Raw genomic sequence first — 19,750 nt, 5'->3', positions numbered from 1 at the left:
ACAACTTTATTAGTTCCTGCAGCGAAGCGGAGAAGGGGTAAGCAGAGGAGAAGGGACTTGTCGGGCTGACGGCCCGCCGAGTACTGAGCCTGCTAAGCGGAGCATCGCCCTAGCCAGTGAGAAGGTGCCCAGACAAGAATAAAGACGGGGACAACTAAGACGACCGAGGAAGGAGTGAGACGAGAAAGCAAGGCCTTTAAGCAGGGCGGAACTCCGGGTGGAGGTGAAGGTGGAGGGGGGTAGGGAGCGAAGCCGGAAGCAGGGAACTACAATTCCCAGAAAGCCCAGCGGCAAAGACCCGGATGCCGAGGCCGTGAAGCCCGATGGGACAGGTAGTTTTGCGAAGGACTTAACCTAGAGGTTTGCGAGGCTGGGCGTTCTGAGACCCGCGGTGGCTGGAGCTGGAGAGAGACATGGAATTGGAGCAGCGAGAGGGGTGAGTGGCTTTGGAGGAAACTACCGCTCCCAAAAGGTATTGCGGCTGCATCGCGTACACCCATCTGCGCTTTTTTTGAGGGCGGATGGGGATTGTAGTTCATGCAGCTGCTTTCGCTGAGCCCTCTAAAGGACCGGGGTCTGCGCTTGGACGTCCAGGGGGAAAAAAGCTAGGAGTTGGAGTTCTGAATCTGAGAGACAGACGAGGTTGGAGGCCCCGGCTCCTGGGTCTGAGTGGGGGCTTGAAGTCCCCGCGATCCTCGGGGAGCAAGTCTGGGGGTATGGACACCTGGATCCTGGGAGGAGGGGTCGGGGCTCGAACTCTAGTGGGACTCCCGGGTCTGAGGGAGGAGGGGCTGGGGGTCTGGACTCCCGGGTCTGAGGGAGGAGAGGCGGGGGCCGGTGGTTCAGGATTCCTGAACCTACTGACCTTACAGGACCATGGCAGCCGTGGGCTTTGAAGAGTTCTCGGCGCCGCCAGGCTCGGAGCTGGCGCTGCCGCCGCTGTTCGGTGGTCACATTTTGGAGAGTGAGCTGGAGACGGAAGTGGAGTTCGTGTCCGGGGGTCTGGGTGGCTCAGGGCTCCGGGAGCGAGATGAAGAGGAAGAGGCTGCCCGGGGCCAGCGGCGGCGCCAGCGGGAACTAAATCGTAGGAAGTACCAGGTGCTAGGTCGGCGCTGCCGGGAGATCGAGCAGGTAGGTGAGTGCGGATTCCCCCGTTCTGGGGTCCCCTGGCCTAAATTACCCCTTCTCTGTCCACATGCCTGCCTTCCTTACCTGGCTGAGTGAATCGTTCAGTGGTTCTGTACCTATTGTGTATCAGGCACCATACAAGGCACTGGGAGAGCCCTGTGCTCTGAGCATCCCTGGTGACCCAGCTCAGCTCACTGATGTTTGTAGGTGCCTCTCATGTTCCCCGCTGATCAGACTTTTCAAGTCTCCTGTACCCTTCTCATCAGGTCCTCCTGTCCTGTTGGATCCTTCCCCTGCCCCCATCCCCATGGCTTCTGCCCCAGACACAGGTTCTCAGCTGCATCACTGCATCAGCTCCTCCGTGAGAATGAGGAGCATGCGGTTGGCCTGGACCAGATCTTGAAAAGCCGGGAACACCGGGGCATGAAGTTTGGCGTTTGTTTTAACATTTAAGTGAGGGGTAAGGGACAGGGTCAGGTCTAGGTGTTTGAAAGCCTGAGCATGGTCATGTTAGTCTTAGTGCCACGAACGGGGCGCTAAATAACAGAAGTGTACTGTCATGGCTCTGAGGCTGCCAGTGCAAGATCAGGGTGTTAGTCCACAGTTGGTTCCTTCTGAAGGCGGTGAGGAATCTACCACGTGCCTCTCTTTGCATCTGGTGCTTGCTGACACCCGACTGGTAGGTCTCTGCCGTCACCCACATGGTGATCTCCTGGGGGGGGGGGGTCCCTGTCTTTGCCCTGCTTTTCTCCTTGTATGAGGACGTGGTCATGTTGGGTCAGGTGCTTACCGACCTCATTTCACTTGATCATCTCTGTGAAGACACCATCTCCAAAGAAGGTCACATTCTGAAGTACTTTTTTGGGGGGACACCATCCGACCCCTAATGGCAGTGTTGGGGAGCTGGGGAAGAAGGGAGGCTGGTGTAGGGGCCTGGGCAGGAGAGGATGCAGTCTGCACTGGAGCAGGGGTCAGGAGGCAGAGCAGGTGGAGAACCAGGGCGGACGTTGAAGCCATCTTAGGATGAGTGCATCAGACTGCCTGAAGCCGAATAGACACTTGTTTTGGCAGGAGATGTTGGGGAGAACCGCATGGGAAGTGAGGGCAGTGGGAGTGCTTGGAGCAGGTCAGCCCCAGAAGCTGCTCTGAAGCTGAGTCTACGTGCACCTGGGAACAGCTAGGGTGATCCAGGATGCTATTTGCCATATGGTTTTATGTGTGTTCACATGTGTTGGTGTAAAATAGTGTGGAGACAAATCAGATGTGATATCCGCAGATACTATACATCTTGTACTAGGCAGTTGTTGGCCCCACCCCGACCTCCCTCCTACCTCTTCTCTCCTGGAGACTCCTCACCTGAATCCTATGGTAGCCATAACATTTCATCCCTGGCATTCTGTGTTCACAGGGCTTCTCAGTACATGGGTGCTGACGTCAGAGCGACCACTGTGACATGGGAGCACCCACCGTGTTCCAAGCCTGCCCTAGGCTTTACAAAACACGACATCTCAGGATGCCCTGCTACCTCTACCTACCCCCCCACCCCCAGCTCCCCCGACTTGCAGCGGGGACCCCAAGCCCTGTTTAGCACACAAATACCAGGTCCAGAGGGACTCAAACATTTGCTCAAATGTATCTGGCATTTGATTTTCTGCTCTTAATCTGCCCCATTAGAACAGGTGGCGTTATTCAAGACAGGTGGTGAAATGCAAGACTAAGATAGGTTAGGTAACTTGCCCAAGGTCACACAGCTGAGAGTGGCAGGCTGGGGTTTGAACCCAGGTCTTTCCGATCTAGGGAAGTACCTGCTCGTTCGTGTCTCAGCCCACATGCCTCTGATAGTCCTGAAGTAGGCCACCTCCTCCTCGTCTCCAGCATGTGAACCTGCCTGCTGTCCCCCACCACTGTACACAGTAGGAAGGCATGCATTTAGCAAATACTGATGGAGCCCCCCCGCCCCCTACAGGGTTCTGCTTAGGGAGTGGGGACACAGGCACAACCCCTGTCCTTTGGAGCTTATGGTCTGGTGGGAGAGGGTGAGCAAGAGAAGTGGATAGGCTAGAAGGCGGCAAGGAGCATTTTAACGCAAGCCAAAGCAGAGGAGTAGCTGGGTGCACAGTTCTGGTAGGGGGAGTCAAGAGGGGGTATTGCTGTGTGGTGGGAGGTCTGGGTGGACTCCCTGAGGAGGTAACCTCTGAGGTCAGGCTTGAGGGAGGGAGCTCCTCTGGCATGTGGGAAGGCCCCCAGGACAGGAGGCAGCCAGCTAGGGAGGCGCAGATGCAGGAAAGGAGTGGGCGCAGCAGCCCCAGAGGCCATGGGGAGTGTGGCCGGCTCCCTGAGGCCCGTGGGCCCCCGCTGGCGCTACATTCATCCCACATGGAATAAGGAGCAGAGTCCAGGTGACCTGTGCCTTCTGGCTCCCTGCAGGTGAATGAGCGGGTCCTGAACAGACTCCATCAGGTGCAAAGGATAACACGGAGACTGCAGCAGGAGCGGAGGTAAGCCCCTGCACGCCCCCCTCCCTGGGCCCCAGGCCTCTGCTCCCAGCTGCTGTTTCTACCACCTCTGGCGATTCTTGCCTCCTTCGTGTCTGTGCAGGCCTCACCGGATGGGCTGAAGGAGGCTTGGGTGGCAGGTGCACTCCTTTTGAATGGGAGGTCCAGCAGAACAGGATCATGATGTAGAGTCACACACTTGGTTTCAAGCAGTTTTGCTGTGTGATGCTCAGCAAGCCACATACCTCTCTGAGTCTGTTCCCCGTCTTGGTTGAGATTGGGTAACGCCAAAATCTCAGTAGCTGCCGAGTACTGAAGAGGAGTTCATGGGCTGTGCCCAGAGCCTCCGGCCACGTGCTATGTCCCAATGTCTGTGACCTATATTCTGAGAAGGCGCCAGGATGCTGAGCCCTGGTCAGTCCTCAGCCATGCACTCACCTGACCCACAGGATGCGCCCACCTGGAAGCAGGTCCCTCACTCACCTGGACTCCCCCACTCCCTGGCCCCAGTACCTTGGCCCTGGGTGCCCTTGCATCTACACCTCCACTGTCCAGCATGGTAGCCACAAGTGCTCACCTAATCTGACAGTTTATTAAAACTAAAATTTAACATTAGTCAAAATAAATTTTAATTGATTGACACAAAATAGAAAATTCAGTTCCTTCAGTTGCACTGGCCTCCGTTCACATGCTCAGCCACTACCAACGGTGATTTTTACCCAAACTAAAATGAAATGAAATGAAATGAAATGCTCCCTCAGTGGTGCTCCTACACTGCAGCTCAGTAGCACAGGTCACAACTGACATCAAAACTGAAATAAATGACCTCAAAAAGTTCCTTCATTACTGTCACCACACGGCGACAGGTGGCCAGCAGCTCTGTGGTGCGTGGCACAGGTACAGGGCGTTCCTGTCCTCACAGAAGGTTCTGTGTGCACTTCTAGAACATCTCACAGCATCGTGGTCGGAAAGGACATCTAAACACCGCCAACCTTTCAGTCCTGTCTGCAGCTCTTTCAGCTGTGTATCCCCTCTGTGGACCGTCTGCTGGACAGTGGCTTCTGGTCACCTCACACACATGCAGAGCTAGCCCTGACCTCGCCCCTGCCCCCCGTGTGCTCCCCCTCAGGCTGCTTCATGTCGGGGAATGAACCCTCCCATTGGCTTATCTCCCACCTCCTGGTCTGACGCGCCCTCAGAACAGACCCTGGGTGTCAGCACCCTGAGCCACAGGCCATGGCTCCTTGCCCATGCCTGCCACACTCTCCCTGGCCTCCCCTCACCTCTCGCAGGGCTCCTGTCACAACACCTTGGGTGAACCTTTTTTTCTCTAGTTGTACCATCCGCCAAGATTCTTTTACAGTAAAACCAAGAGAGTTTATGAAAGGGGAGGGTGGCCTTGATGGCTATAAGGTCAAAAGTCTGGGAATGGGATCTGCAAATGCTACACTTGCCTTAACAGTACAGATCAGTCAGGGTGATCACCTTCTCTGAGCGGCCTCTCTTGAATGCTGCTCAACCCCGAGCTTCTCAGTGTGCAGCCCTTGGACCAGGAGCCCCAATGCCACATGGGAACTTGCCACAAACCCAGGTTCCAAGGCCTCACTCACCCCAGATCTATGGTATCAGAGATTCAGGGGCTGTCCACTTATAAAACCTAAGACAGGCCACTGTGTAAAAATAGTATGGCAATTCCCCAAAATTTAAAAACAGAATTATTATATGGTCTAGCAACTCCATTCCTAGGTATACCCCCCCCCCAAAAAAAAAGATTCAAACACAGGGCCGCTGACCGATATGCATACACACGGGATCCTAACAGTATTCACAGCAGCCAAAATGTGGAAGCATTTTATGGATAGACGGATGAACGGAACATGGTCCACACGTAGGATTATCATTTAGTCTTAAAAAGGAAGGAAATCCTGACCCACATTACACATGAACCATGATTACGTTATTTGAGTTGGTCCCAGGAGGACAAATACTCTGTGATTCCACTAATATAAGGACTTAAGTTCATAGACCTGGAGAGTGGTGACTGCTAGGGGGAGGGGAGTTAGTTAATGGGACAGTTTTACTTTGGGAAAATGAAGAGTCCTGGAGACCAACGGGAGTGATGGTTGCACAACACTGAATGTGCTTCATGCCCCTGAGCTGTACTGGTTAACTTAAAACTGGTTAAATTGGCAAACTATGTTATGTGTATCTTACCATAAATTTTTAAAAATTCTTTTTCAAAAGTAAAAAAAAAAAAGAAAGAAAGAAAGAAAACCAACATAAGAGGTAAGACAGACCAAGTCACCTCTCAGAGCAAGATCATCCTACAGTAGCCAACAAGGCCCTATGTTCAAGGGCCCGTCACCTCGCTCTACCAAGAACACAGCACGCATGCTGCTCCCACCTCAGGGCTTTTGCACTTACTGTTCCTTCTGCCAGAAGTGTTTTTCTGCCACTCCCTCACCTTCTCAGTGAGGCCTTCCCCACCGACTTTCAGAGGTTTCAGCCCTCTTCCAGGTATCATGCATCCTCCTTCCTACTACTGTTTGGCTGATTTGCTGATTGTCCCAAGTTCGGTGCAGACAGGGGTTTTTGTTTGGTTCCCCGATGTATCACTAGCACCAAGACACGGTACAGAACAGGTATGGACACATACCTGGAAAGAGATTGTAGGTAAAGCACTCCACCCAGGTGCTTGCCCCCAGATAGCATTCAGAGCTCTCAGAAGCAGGGACCAGGGAAGCAGAGAAGGTCATGTCAGCAGGAGGGCTCTTTGTCTTGCCCTTCAGTTACTAATAAAGATAGCTGACACCAGAACATGGGCTGAGCACAGCAGATGCCACTCTCCAGCTGCAGTGTCACCCTCAGGTGGCCCGCCCACTCAGGGCTGTCGTGTGTCTTGTCAACAGAGTGGGAAGCAGGTGCAGAGAGGTCCCCTGGTCTGGTCCAGTGTCCCCTGCTGCTCAACTACTTGGCAACCAGGTCTCAGATTTGGCAGCTCTGAATCTTCTGGGTTTATGGGTCTGGGACAGCCTTGGTTTCCAAGCTGGGGCTGGGCTGTCGGGCGCCCCTTTCTCCAACCACCAGATACTAAGGTTGTGCCTCCCCAATGGCCTCTCTCCGGACGCAGGTTCCTCATGAGAGTGCTGGATGCTTATGGTGATGACTACCGTGCCAGCCAGCTCACCATAGTCCTGGAGGTGAGCATGGCCTCCTGGCAGGCAGGGGGGTGGGTGTGGGGGGACAGGGCACCAGGACACAGCCTTCACCTGCCACCCCTTCTCCCCACCAGGATGAGGGCAGCCAGGGCACAGATGCTCCCACCCCCGGCAATGCTGAGAATGAGCCCCCAGAGAAAGAGGGGCTGTCCCCACCCCGAAGGACACCCGCACCTCCAGAACCCAGCAGCCCAACCCCCGGGGAGGGGCCCAGTGGACGCAAGAGGCGGCGAGCACCCCGGGACGGACGCCGAGCGGGAGCTGTGCTGACTCCAGAACTAGCCCCGGTACAGGTGGGACCAGGGCCTTGGGTTTTGCAGCAGTGCTGTGGGAGCTGGGCCTTGCAGAGACTCGGGCTCAGGGCAGGCTCAGGACAAGCTCAGGGCAAGGGACAACTGGAGAAAGGAGGTGGGTCTGGGAGGGGTGCAGGTGGGCAGGGAAGAATAAAGAGCTGGAAGAAGCCAGGTGAGGGCTTGGATGGAAAAGGAAGGAGAGCGATCTGGAGGAAGCTGGGGGTGGGTGGGTAGCAGGAGGGTCAGAGAACATGGGTGGAAGGGAAGGTGGGACCATTGGGATTTCTCCCAGGTGCATAGAGGAAGTTGAGGAGGTTGAATGGTGAAGCTGCTGGGCCTTCTCGAGATTCTAGGCCTGCTTACGCTGGCTCCTTCTCTCTCCCAGATTAAGGTCGAGGAAGACTTTGGCTTCGAAGCGGATGAGGCCCTGGACTCCAGTTGGGTTTCTCGGGGGCCAGACAAACTGCTGCCCTACCCCACCCTAGCCAGTCCCCCCTTTGACTGACCCCCCATCCCCAATAAACTCACCCGCAGACTCGCCTTGGCCACTGTTTCCACCTCTGATCACACTCAAGCTCAGATTCTGGGGTCACTCTATGCATTTTATTGACTACAGGGAAGGGGCCACCTCCATATCACCAGAGGTGCTCACAATTTCTTCAGCCACTCCAGGCTGGGGCCCTGGGGGTCCTGGGGGTGGCTGGGCACGTCAGGCATGTTCCCATCATCTCGGAGGGGCACTGTGGGGCAGGAGGGTGGGCCATTGAGACCAGCAGGTCTTGGGAGGCCCATAAAGGCTAGTCTGTCAGTTTGGACTCAAAGAGAGAAATGGGACCCCAGGGGAGAGGTGAGAGAGGGGATGCAGAGAGAAGCAGTGAGATAGAGACCTGGAGGTACAGAAAAGCAGAGAGACAGAAACAGGACAGACACGTAGAATGACAAAAGTCCAGAAAGGAATACAAATCTGGAATGACAACAGAAACTCAAAAGTGCAAAAACAGACAGGAATGATTTTTATGGCACATGGATCAGATCTCAGAAAAAAGAAAGTCCAGTCCACACAGCAGGTTCTCAGATCCCTGCTGAGGAAGAACCTACCCAAGATTATTCCTCCCCCAGCGCAGGAAGGTCCCTCCTCACCCTCCACCCCTGCTTTGGGCCAGCCCTCCAGCTCCCACTCACCTGGATAGTTGTAGGGTGTGGCCTGGTTGATCATGGTGGCATATTTGGTGAAGGGACTGAAGATGGGCAGAATCACAGCTGTGGAGAGACGGGTGAGGCCCAGGAGAAGGTGGCTTTCAGGACAGGGGAGGGGCAGAAGCTGAACCTCAGCAAACTAGGAGTCAGGTACTTGGGAGGAGGGGAGCGGGGAGGTCCTGCCCCTCCAGGAGACCCCATGGCATTCTGAGATCCCCACTTATCAGTGGACGGAGCGGGAATGGGACCTAGAGGGCACAGAGGAGGGAAGACATGCGGGTGGTCACAGAACGAGGGCATGAGTGTAGAGGTGTAGAGGTGGTCAGGGAGCACAAGGTAGTGGGTGAGAGGAATGGTTTGGGGATCTTCCAGTGGAATCATGAACTGTTACAAACCGAGGAAAGGAAGGGTTGTCTCAGAAATCACAGTCCACCTAGGGTGGGCACCAGGAGTCCCAGGGAGTAGGGCAGGGATGGGGGGTAAAAAGAATGTTCTAGGCCAGCACTGTCCAGCAGAAACATAAGAGCCACATATTTAGTTTCACACCTTCTAACAGGCACATAAAAATAAAAGATACAAATGAGTTTTTAAAAATGACTTAACCTGGCATATTGGAAACATCATTTCAACACCCCATCAACATGAAAGAAGCAGAGATATTTTATATACCTGTCACTCGCTTTGCAATCCAGTGTGTACTTTACACAAAGCCTACCCAGCTCAATTCACAGTGGTTCGGTTTCAGGCGCTCGGTGGCCGGTGTGGCCTGTGGCTGCTGCCATGGGGGACAACTGCTCTAGAACCTCAGCGGGCTGCGGGCGGCCTGCAGACCAGCAGCGCTGACAGGACCTGGGACCTGGGGGAGATGCCGCATTCCCTGCCCATCCCTGACCTATGCCGAGAGCCTGCCAAGACCTCCCGCACGTTAAAGTCTGAGCAGCTCTGCTCTAGAACAGAAGCTGTCAGTCAAGGCAGCCCGGAAGAGGCTTTTCACGGGAGATTCCCCAGCCCTTGATCACTCCAAGCTTAGTGTGGGGCGGGGCGGGGGGGGGGGCAAGGGTGAGGAGTGGTAGGATTCTGACCGTGCTCTGAGAACCTCGCCCTGAGGGTGGGGTGGGGTGGGGTGGGGGAGGGTCATGGACCCCCCAGGTAGGTGTGTACAGGGTGGTCCTAATAGTGGGGGTGGGGCGGGGTGCAGACACACGAGGGGCCCTAGAACGTTGAGGGTACAGGGCAGAGCGCTAGTGGGGAGCGACGGGACCTTGGGTGAGGGCGCAGCACGCTCACGCACCGAGGCCCCCGATGGTGAAGGACGCGACCAGCACCGGCTCTTTGGCCCAGGCATCCTTGAGGAAGGCGGCGAGTCCTGGAGGGGAGGGCGAGGGGGGTCATTCCTGCAGGGGACGCCTCCGGTGACCTCTAACCCTCTCGCACCACCCCCGCCCCGGAGGAGCCCTCTCGTGATCTCGGCGCCCCCCTGTGGCCCTGCCCCCACCGCCTGCACGGAGGCTCCGCCGTGCCCCAGCGCCGGCACCACCGGGGCTCCGGGAACCAGCGGACCCAGCGCGCCGCGGGCGCCCTCACTTACTCCCGGCCATCTTGGTCTCGGCGGCGGCGGCGGCGGCAGCACGCGGCCGGAGCACTCTGGGAGTTGTGGTTCCCGCGCCCGAGGCTCCGCAATCTGAGTGTGCGCATGCGCACTGGCACAGAACTGCGGCCCGGGGCTGTGGCGAGGACGCGAAGCGCTCTGGGAGTTGTGGTCCCCGCGCTCGAGCCCCCGCAGCCTGAGTCCGCACGCGCGCACTGGAGCAGGACAGCTGTCAGAATCCGCGGAAAGAAAGCAGGCGGCACTGCAGATTTAAGTGCAAATCTGTCTCCGCCTAGGAGTCGTGCCTGAGGAGTACTCCCAGTCCTGCAGCTGCGACTCATCCGAGGCGGAATGCAATAGTCCTCATTTTAGAGTTGACTCATGAAAGCCCATTTCACAGATGAAGAAGCGGAGGCTGGGAGAGGACAGATAACTTAGCTATCATTTGAGGTAGCAGCTCAAAATCAGTTCATCCTGGAAGCTTTAAGTCTCATCCCAGAAGGGTTAGGGGCCTTCTGTGGACTCTCTCAGTGCCACATATGACCTTTTTTTTTTTTTTTTTAACTCACCTGGTCTGCCTCTGTTTTTACATCAGACTGGGAGCTTCTCTAGGGCAGTAATGGGGTCTGATCCTTCTCTGTGTCCCCAGAATAGCGCAGCACAGGGTATGGCACATCATAGGTGCTAGTTTTAGTCTTTTTTTTTTTTTTTAAGTTTAATTAGTGAACACAACTGGTTATGACTGCCCCATCTCCCAGGCTTTTCCACAGCACCATGGGGCTGTGACACAGTCACCCAGAGGCCCCCACTTCCCTCCTCCCTTCCTTAAACAGAGCTCTGGCTTTCTGGTATTGCATTTCCTGAGAAGTGAGAGGGCACCGCTGAGCCCTGGCTCCTGCTTCTGCTCCAGCCAAGATCTGCCCACCATGGCTCTGGCGCTGATCCTCGAGCTGCTGATCCTCTGTGAGCCACCCCTTCCCCTTCTCCCTGGGTCCCAGGCTGGCTTGGGTGCAGAGAGACAGGCTCTGGGGACCTGGACACTCTGAGCAGGGAGAGGGAACGGAAGAGGACTACTGAGTCCCTCTGAGGGTAGGTGCGGGATGGTCAGACAGCACTAGCTGAGGGTTCAGAATTCTAGACCCAGAATAAGGGGACAGGACCCAGATCCTTGGGTCCTAACACAAGAGCACACAGAGGTCTTGAATTCCTTCCTAAGGACTGAACTCCTGGGAATGACAAATGTAGAATCCTAGACTCTGATGTGGGAAGAAGAGGAAGCCAGAAGACCTGGGTCTCTGGGAAAGAAGGGAGCTGGGGACCCAGACTCCTGGACCCCAGGGAGGAGACACTGTGGGCTCAGATTACTGTCTCCTGGAAAAGGTGGAGTCCAGGGATCTGGACACTGGGTGTAGAGGCAAGATAGAAAGGGGGCTGGGGCCAGACTTCAGACTAATGAAGTAGGCAGGGATTAAGAGCCTGCAATTCTGGCTACTGAAAGAGGACATATGGGTAAGATTCCTGTTTCCCAGAGGAAGATTTAGATTCCTGGGTTTGCAGTGAGGTGGAGCTGGGAGAAGCCTAGAACTTTGAAAAGACTTAGCCCCTCCATGATCTACAGGGCCTCTGTGTCATTCAGACATCACTCCAACTGGTGAGTAATATCCCCCAGCCATTCAGCTGTAAGCCACTGACAGCCCATTTCCAACTACTCAGATTTTATTTTGGTGCCCAAGCTCACCCCAGATTTCCAGATTTCCCTCCCTCCCGCTCCTCTCTTCTTACATCTTTTCCTTCCCTTTCTCCCTCCTTTCTTTCCTTCTCATCTTACTCCCTTTAGTGACCAGGATAGGTGAGTAGTAAAGACCATGAACTTTGGAACTAAAGATCTCTAAGCTAGAACCCCACTTTCACCATATTATTCACTTGCAACTTTGAACAAAGCACCACTTGCTACTCAGTTTCCTTCTCTGTGAAATAGGCTATTGTGAGGATTTAATAAAATCACCGATGTATACTGGGAACCTGGCTAGCTCAGTCCGTAGAGCGTGGGACTCTTGATCTTGGGGTTGTGAGTTTGAGCTCCATGTTGGGTGTAGAGATTATTTTTATTTTTTTTTAATATTTTATTTATTCATGAGAGACACACAGAGAGAGGCAGAGACACAGGCAGAGGGAAAAGCAGGCTCCCCCAGGGGAGCCCGATGTAGGATTCGATCCCAAGAACCCGAGATCACACCCTGAGCTCAACCACTGAGCCACACAGGCATCCCAGTGTAGACATTACATTTAAAAAATATTTTTTTAATAAATTTTAAAAATCATGTTGTAAAACCCTTGACTCAGAGCTTGGTGTAGTGCAGGGCTCAAGAAATAGGATCTCAGTGCCAATTATTCCCCCATTTGGAAGCCCATTTGGATAGGAGTAGGGATCCTCCATCCTGAGAGAGCCTTGAGTTTCCTTCTAGGTTTTCCGATGGGTGCGATCTCTTTCTCTCAAACCTCCTCACTACACTACACCTTCAAACAAGAATCACCTGGAAAGCCACTGAAAACCACCTTAACTATCAATTTATTTTAAATTAATAGATTTTAATGATACAGCTAACATATATTCATGGTTTAAAAAATCATTACCAAAAAATAAAAAAAATAATAAAAAAATAAAAAATCATTACCAAAGGACATATAACCTCCCTCTTCCCCTTCCTCATCTTCCTTAAATAAGCTGTGATTCCTTACCAAAAAATTTCCATGCATTCAGACTCATATATGTACTTATATACCTTGTTTTCTTACCAAGGCAAGATTGATATTTCATGACCCATGTTGTTCTGCATCTTCTATTTCTCACTTTACAATCTCTCTTGGAGATGTTTCTATATTATTATAACTAACTACATTTTTTTAAACTGCTGCTTACCATTTGCTATGTATGGTTGGAGTCTAGTTTATTTGGCCCTCTTGATATATATTTAGGTTGTTTCCAGGGTCTTTCTCCAGTCTCACCCTAATTAATGCTTCAATGAGTGCTCCAAAGTGAGCTTGTTGTGCCTCTGTGTGTATGTCTGTCTAGGGTGAAACAATGGAATTATTAGGGCATGCCCTTTGTGGATTTTGATAGAAAGAGATGAATGAACTGCCTTCACAAAAGGTGCACTCAAGTATACCTACCTACCTGTTTCACCACATCTTCACTTAAACAGGAGATAAACAATTGTTTTAATTTTTGACAACCTGATAGGCAAAAATATCTTACTGTTGTTTAAATTTTTAAAAAAGATTACTAGTAACATTAAGCAACTTCCCCCGCTCCCTATGTGTTTTCACACCTTGGATTTCCTCTTTTGTGTACTGCCTTATTCATGTTTTGTCCAATTTTCAACTCAGCTGGGTTTGGGATTTCTTTCTATACTCTTAATCTATGTGATGAATGAATAAGTCATTTCTGCCAGTGCTGTTGATTGTTTTCTAGCTCCATTTGTCTAGTCTCATATACAACTTCAAAATTTTGCAGTCATCAAATTAATTAACCTTGTCTCTTCTGAATTTTTTTGTTCTGTATTTTAAGATAGCTTTTTCTACCCCCAAGACAGATATATTTTCCTATATTTTCTTCTAATACTTTTACAGTAAAATAAAACATTTAACCTGGAATTGGTATTGGGGAATGGTCTGAGGTAGGGATATACCTCCCCCCCCCCCCCCCCGCAGTAGATAGCAAATTTGGCAACTACTGAAATATGCTGACTATGATACAAATAGTCTGAAGAACAATTTAAAATTGCAGATTTCAGGGACCCAATCCCTTGACACTATGTTTAAAAAACATGGAGTCAAGAAAGCTCAGGAGTGGCCCTGCTATTCTAATTTGCAGCTAGTCTTGACAATCCTTGACTGGGGTCCAGCGCCTTCCCTATTTTATAAGCAGGGAACTGAGGTTGAGAAAGAGGCAGGGACTGCCCCAGGTGATTCTCTTCCCACCCCACCTGCCCAGGAAGCCCAGGGACCCAGGAGTTCTGTTTATTCAGTCTCCCCAGCCTTATACCCCAAGCCATGGCTGGAGGCTCAGCCTGCTGCAATTGTAACCCCTGGGGTCAACGTGACCTTGAGGTGCCAGGCACCTCAACTTGCCTGGAGGTTTGCACTCTTCAAGTCTGGAGAAATCACTCCTGTGCTGTACCGGGATGTGTCCATGGAGCTGGCAGAGTTCTTCCTGGAGGAGGTGACCCCAGCCCAGGGGGGCAGTTACCACTGCTGCTACCGGAGTCTTGGCTGGGACCTGGGCATCTGGTCCCACCCCAGTGATACATTGGAACTGCTGGTGACAGGTGAGGTCCTGGCGTGGGGCACTGAGGGGAAAGAAGGGACTTTGGGGTGTGATGAGGGAGGGAGAAGGAGGGACTGAGAGATACAGGAGATACGGAAAAAGACATACAGAGACAGGCTTGTACAATGACCCAGAGCAAAAATTGCTACATGAGGGAAAGAGAACAAGAGAAATGGATGATTCTTTACTAGGGACGACTGTGCCTCCCAGGTGACCTTTGGCAATACCTGGAGACATTTCTGGTTGTCACTATATTTTTGGGCTATCCCTACTACCAGAATTGCTGCAAAACACCCAACAATGCACAGGACAACCTCCATCCTCACCCCATACAACAAAGAGTTATCTGGATTTATCCAAAATGTGACGAGTACTGTGGTTAGGAAACCTTGGGAGAAACCCAGAAGCACCAGAAGAAACCATTCGGCAGACACTGCCTCGGAGATCCAGGGTAGTGAAACACACAGCGCGGGGGAGATTAAAACAGGGACGTACAAAGAGAATTTCAGTGAACCACAGGCAGACAGACAAGGGGACATCCGGGGACACAGAGGCAGAGACTGCAAGAGAAAGGTGTGCTCGAGGATGAAGATACAGGGGGAGCCACCGACTAGGATGCAAAGGACACAGAAGCAGAAATAACGAGAGACACAAAGAGATGTTGGGAAGGAGGGAGAGAAATGCAGAGTGAGGTAGGGCAGGGGCGTCGGTGAGCGGGGGAGAGGGAACGAGAGCAGGAGGCGGAGGCAGCGGGAGAAGGGGGCCAGGCCCGGCGGCACAGGGCCGGGGGAGCGGGAGGAGGGGCGCAGGGCCGGGGGGCCAGCCCCGCGCCAGCGCTCGCCCCCGCCCGTGCCCCTCGCAGACCAGCTGCCGCGCCCATCGCTCGTGGCGCTGCCCGGGCCGGTGGTGGCGCCCGATGCCAACGTGAGCCTGCGCTGCGCCGGCCGCCTGCGGGGCATGAGCTTCGCGCTGTACCGCGTGGGGGTGGCGGCGCCGCTGCAGTACCGCGACTCGGCGGAGCCCTGGGCCGACTTCCCGCTGCCCGGAGCCCGCGCGCCGGGCACCTACAGCTGCTACTACCACACGCCGTCCTCCCCGTACGTGCTGTCGCTGCGCAGCGAGCCGCTGGTCATCCGCGCTGACGGTAAGGGCCGGGCGCCCGGCCGCAGCCCCTGCTCCCTGTGCCTCCCTGCTCCCCAATCTAGGGGTCCGGGCCCCCAGCCTCTCCCTACTCCCCCTGCCAGGAGTCCGGGCCCCCTGTTCCTCCCTACTCCCCAGCCCAGAGATCCAGCCCCCCCTTTGCCCCCTACTCCCCAGCCAGGGGATCCAGGCCTCGGGTTCCTCCCTGCTCCCCAACCCTGGAGTCTGGGACCTGGTTCCTCCCTGCTCCCTATCCCAGGTGTCTGGGTTCCCAGCCTCTTCCTGCTCCCCAGCCCAAGGTTCCAGGCCCCTGATTCCTCCCTGCTCCCCAGTCTAGGGGTAATGACTCTACCCCCTTCTCCCAGACCCAGGAGTCCAGGACCCCTGCTCCCACTGACCCATCTCAACTTTGAGACTGGGAGCTGTGTCCCCACTATCACCCTGTAGGTTCAAGACCCGGATGGCAGGCCCAGACTCTGGGTTCTGGAGCTGAAGGCCTCTCTCTTGCTGTCCCACAGGCTCAGGCTCCTTGGACTACACTCAGAGCAATCTCGTCCGCCTGGGGTTGGCTGGCCTGGTCCTCATCTCCCTGGGTACACTGGTTGTTTTTGACTGGCACAGCCAGAGTCGCACCCAGGCAGCGTCAGGCTCTGAGCCCCAGAGGACTGGATACAGATGCCTCCATGTGTGACAAGACTTCCCAGAGATGGGGAGAAGAAATAGGTTTCCTGGGGTTGGACAGGCCCTTTCAAGAGCCCCTCAGTCCTTCTGGCTGAGCTCAGCTTCTGAGTCACAATAAACTTCCTACTGTGTTCTCTAGCTCCCTTCTGGGTCATTCCTCTAGTAGATCAGTGGAAGGCTCTATCTATGGTTGTGTCTTCCTAGTCACGAGGCCTGGGTTTGAGTCCCCGTGCTGCTGCTCACTCACTGGGATATTAGGAAAGCGACCTCTCCCAAGTCTAAATTACCCTAACTGTAAAATGGGCTCAGTGATAATACCCACTTCGTAGTCTTGTTGTAGGATTAAGTGGGCAATACACACAAAGCCCTTAAAAGTGACTGGCCTATAGTAAACACTCAGTAAATGTTAGCTCTTATATAACTGTAGTTTCTACCAGATGCACAGGACTGGAATGAAGTTATAGGGTTTGTTTGTTTGTTTGTTTTCCATTGTGCATGTTCCAGCTGAACTTTTAAGCAATTCACTACCATTTCCTTCATGACATCATTCTTGGTCGCCAAGCAAACCTCTTCTGAACACCTCCTCAGACCTTCACCAAAGTCTAGACCAAGATCAGACAAGGTAGAACTTTTTCCCTATACAGCTTCGTTTGTGTGCAGTGCAGGTTGTTTTCTTGAGTCATTGTTATGATTAAGCAGTCTGTTGCCAAGGCTACAGCAAGAGCAGTGTGCACACAAGAGCTTTGACCTAGACATTTATACGTTGCACCTGCCCGCTTCCCACCGACTCTTGGCTGCTTTCACCATTGTGGGGTTTGTGTGTGTGTGTGTGTGTGTGCGTGCGTGTGTGTGTGTGTGTGTGTGTGTTTAGATTTTATTTATTTATTCATGAGAGACACACAGAGAGAGGCAGAGACAGAGGCAGAGGGAGAAACAGGCTCCCTGTGGGAAGCCTGATGCAGGACTCAAACCCAGGACCTTAGGATCAGGACCCAAGCTGAAGGCAGACAGTCAACCACTGAGCCACCCAGGCACCTGCATTATGCCTAATATTGATGGAGCATACATCCTCTTCTTTTGTTACTAAATTTTCCACCTTCCCCTCCTTCTCTCCCCACTTTATCAAGAAGAGGATAAATTCCATTTTTTTGGACAGCCCCAGCTCCATCACTCACTAGCGGGATAGCCTTGAGCAATCTCTAGAGTCTCTTGAATTGTCGTCTGTGAAAGAGGAAACTAAAAATATCTACCCTCTTGGTTCAAGAGAACCAAACAACTTGTTCCCAACATGTGGAGAGAGATCATAAAAGCGCAGATCAGCTGTTTTAACCTATTCACTCCGTTTTGGAGAGACATTGAGTAGGAAGCAAAGCTTACATCACAGCCCTGTACATGCATCCACTTACATCTATAAACTAGAATTCAAGTTCTATGAAGCAATATCTACTCCCACTATTTTATTATAATCTGTTTTATTTAAAATGCTGATCACGACTCCTTTCATTGATACAACAGCTCACATGCCTAACATACACGGTGAGACATGACTTTAAGAAGTTGAGCAATATTTGTTCTTTGGTTACAGAAACTGATTTCTGGACTTGTATAAAGACCAGTAAATTCAAAATATGGATAAACAGTGTAAAATGATGCTATTTCAACACCCAGTTCTCCTAGTAGTTGAGATTTGGGTACTGAAATTCAGCAGCACTGAAATTTTGGAATCAAAGTAGCCACCTGGGTTCATTGACTTTTGCTGAAGAGACAAGAGGAGGGACTTCCAAGCAGGACTTTCTGGGTTTGCACTTAGTACCAATGGGGACTCCTGTGGAGCATGCCCTGGGCAATCTCTCTGTGAACTGCGTGTGGATATCGGAAGTCAAGGGAGAAGCAGAGACCCAGGTTCACATGAAGGAACCAGATGTGGATGGGGCTGCAAAGTCATCAAATCCAATCTTCTCATTTTATGGATGGGAAAATGGTGGAATGGAAGGGTGGCATGGAGCTCCCCTAGTCATACAGGAAGTCAGTGTCACACCAGGAGGCTCCGTCTATTCATTCATTAGTTCCTTTACTATTCAACCACTTATCCCAGTCATTCATTGTCATCCATCCTTTTGTTCATTGATTCTCATCCTAGTTTCTTTCTATTCATCCACCCATCCCCTTTCCTCTTGCTCTTATTTGTTTTTTTTCTTGCTCTTATTTAAATATCTATCCTTTCTTTTGCCCTTATACCCATCACTCATTCATTCTCACATCCATTCACCCATTCCTCCCTTTACTAATCAGTTAATTTATTAATCCACTCACCTATTTATTATACTTATTCAGTATCCATCAACCAACCTATGCATTTACTTATCCAAAAACTTGAAGGTCTCTTCTTCAGTAAGTGGGGAGAGGGGGAAGGGACATTGGAAAATTTAATAACAACAGAAGAGGATGTGTGCTCTACCAAAATTAGACATAAATCAGGAATGGAACACATGAGTTTTGAGTGGTTAGAAGTGCTCTGAGGCGGAAAATGTGTGTACGAGAATGAGAAAGGAATAAAGGTTAGCCAGATGAAAACTAGAACGTTATTGATAAATAATATTATAAATAGACTATTATTATTTTTACTTTTAAATATTTATTTATTGGGGCACCTGGGTGGCTCAGTGGTAGAGCATCTGCCTTCTGCTCAGGTCATGATCCCATGCTCTGGGATCAAGTCTGCATCTGGCTCCCTGTGGGGAGCCTCTGCCTGTGTCTCTGCCTCTCTCTCTGTCTCTCATGAGTAAACAAAATCTTTTAAAAGAAAAAAATATGTATTTATTTATTTATTTAGAGAGAAAGCACGTGTGAGCAGGGTGAGAAGCACAGGGAGAGGGAGAGAGGATCCTCAAGCAGACTCCTCGCTAAGCGCAGAGCCCGACACAGGCCTGGATCTCGGGACCTTGAAACCACGACCTGAGCAGAAACCATGAGTTGGCCACCCAACCAACTGAGCCACCCAGGTGCTCCTGTCACTTCCACTTTTGAATGAGGAAGAGAAAGGGGAACATTATTACATTTAACCATTGCAAAGCAATTCACCATTCCTGAGGCAGTGGTTCCTTTTTCTTTTTTCTTTTCTTTTTTTAAGATTTATTTATTTATTTTAGAAGGGGGAATGGGCACAGAGGAAGGGGGAGAGCATCTCAAGCAGCCTCCATGCTGAGTGCAGAGCCCAATGAGGGGCTTGATCCCATGACCCTGAGATCATGACCTGAGCAGAAACCAAGAGTCAGACGCTCAACCGATGACACCCTTAGTGGCCCCCAGGCAGTGGTTCCTTTTCTTTGTCACCCACAAATGCTCACAAGGTGTTTGAAGTGAGATTGTGACACATCTGCTACCAGCTCTACCAGCTCTCCTTTTCTATCTGCCCTTGCCTGGGTCTGCACTCATCCTTCTGGTCTCAGGTTAGATGCTGTTTCCCCTGCAAGCTTGCCTGGCCCACCTGTGTTCCCATAGTTCCCTGAGTATTTACACTGTATTCTGATTCTCTCCCTGCCACCCAATAGACCACAAGCTCCTCCCAAGAGGGACCAGGCCGTTTCATTTCTGTGTCTCCAGAGCCTGGCATAGGTCTTAGGAAATGTGCACAGTGTATCTGGATGAGGCTCAGCACCCTGACAATGATCTAAGTGAGTTCC

The 19,750-nt window shown here is 52.1% G+C and overlaps 3 protein-coding genes across 6 annotated transcripts; 2 read left to right on the top strand and 1 right to left on the bottom strand.

Annotated features, from left to right (window-relative positions):
* Window positions 1-39: 39 nt before the first annotated feature.
* On the top strand, window positions 40-7,674 carry TFPT (TCF3 fusion partner). 3 transcript variants are annotated; one of them, XM_041743374.1, is made up of 6 exons: window positions 40-436; window positions 873-1,131; window positions 3,556-3,626; window positions 6,754-6,823; window positions 6,916-7,128; window positions 7,520-7,674. In XM_041743374.1, exons 1-6 carry the CDS (start codon window positions 414-416, stop codon window positions 7,637-7,639), a joined length of 756 nt encoding a protein of 251 aa, XP_041599308.1. In that variant the 5' UTR covers window positions 40-413; the 3' UTR covers window positions 7,640-7,674. The 3 variants fall into 3 exon arrangements, with proteins under 3 accessions (XP_041599308.1, XP_041599307.1, XP_041599309.1); XM_041743373.1 differs by having other exon boundaries at window positions 41-436; window positions 6,916-7,134; XM_041743375.1 differs by lacking the exon at window positions 40-436 and adding an exon at window positions 534-714 and having other exon boundaries at window positions 6,916-7,134.
* A 44-nt stretch (window positions 7,675-7,718) lies between these two features.
* NDUFA3 (NADH:ubiquinone oxidoreductase subunit A3) lies at window positions 7,719-10,017 on the bottom strand. The gene is made up of 4 exons (XM_041743377.1): window positions 9,920-10,017; window positions 9,623-9,697; window positions 8,317-8,394; window positions 7,719-7,874 (listed from the first exon to the last, which is right to left on the bottom strand). The coding sequence occupies exons 1-4, from the start codon at window positions 9,927-9,929 to the stop codon at window positions 7,783-7,785; spliced, it is 255 nt and encodes an 84-aa protein (XP_041599311.1). The 5' UTR covers window positions 9,930-10,017; the 3' UTR covers window positions 7,719-7,782.
* A 263-nt stretch (window positions 10,018-10,280) lies between these two features.
* Window positions 10,281-16,205, top strand: OSCAR (osteoclast associated Ig-like receptor). 2 transcript variants are annotated; one of them, XM_041743370.1, is made up of 6 exons: window positions 10,281-10,369; window positions 10,753-10,882; window positions 11,538-11,570; window positions 13,948-14,247; window positions 15,109-15,390; window positions 15,905-16,205. In XM_041743370.1, exons 2-6 carry the CDS (start codon window positions 10,846-10,848, stop codon window positions 16,075-16,077), a joined length of 825 nt encoding a protein of 274 aa, XP_041599304.1. In that variant the 5' UTR covers window positions 10,281-10,369; window positions 10,753-10,845; the 3' UTR covers window positions 16,078-16,205. The 2 variants fall into 2 exon arrangements, with proteins under 2 accessions (XP_041599304.1, XP_041599302.1); XM_041743368.1 differs by lacking the exons at window positions 10,281-10,369; window positions 10,753-10,882; window positions 11,538-11,570 and having other exon boundaries at window positions 13,699-14,247.
* Window positions 16,206-19,750: the final 3,545 nt, after the last annotated feature.

Source organism: Vulpes lagopus, chromosome 2, assembly GCF_018345385.1.
Source record: "Vulpes lagopus strain Blue_001 chromosome 2, ASM1834538v1, whole genome shotgun sequence".
In the NCBI taxonomy this organism is placed as follows: domain Eukaryota; kingdom Metazoa; phylum Chordata; class Mammalia; order Carnivora; family Canidae; genus Vulpes; species Vulpes lagopus.
The sequence above is the reverse complement of the archived record's forward strand: the minus strand, read 5'-3'. Positions and strand labels throughout refer to the sequence as shown.

Coding starts and splice junctions, on each gene's coding strand:
- OSCAR (XM_041743368.1), top strand. CDS start 13,734: ATGTTTAAAAAACATGGAGTCAAGAAAGCTCAGGAGTGGCCCTGCTAT. Junction 14,248..15,108: donor ATTGGAACTGCTGGTGACAG/GTGAGGTCCTGG, acceptor TGCCCCTCGCAG/ACCAGCTGCCGCGCCCATCG. Junction 15,391..15,904: donor GCTGGTCATCCGCGCTGACG/GTAAGGGCCGGG, acceptor GCTGTCCCACAG/GCTCAGGCTCCTTGGACTAC.
- NDUFA3 (XM_041743377.1), bottom strand. Junction 8,395..9,622: donor CTTCACCATCGGGGGCCTCG/GTGCGTGAGCGT, acceptor GTCTCTCCACAG/CTGTGATTCTGCCCATCTTC. Junction 7,875..8,316: donor CACACCCTACAACTATCCAG/GTGAGTGGGAGC, acceptor CCTGCCCCACAG/TGCCCCTCCGAGATGATGGG.
- TFPT (XM_041743373.1), top strand. CDS start 414: ATGGAATTGGAGCAGCGAGAGGG. Junction 437..872: donor GAATTGGAGCAGCGAGAGGG/GTGAGTGGCTTT, acceptor CTGACCTTACAG/GACCATGGCAGCCGTGGGCT. Junction 1,132..3,555: donor GCTGCCGGGAGATCGAGCAG/GTAGGTGAGTGC, acceptor GGCTCCCTGCAG/GTGAATGAGCGGGTCCTGAA.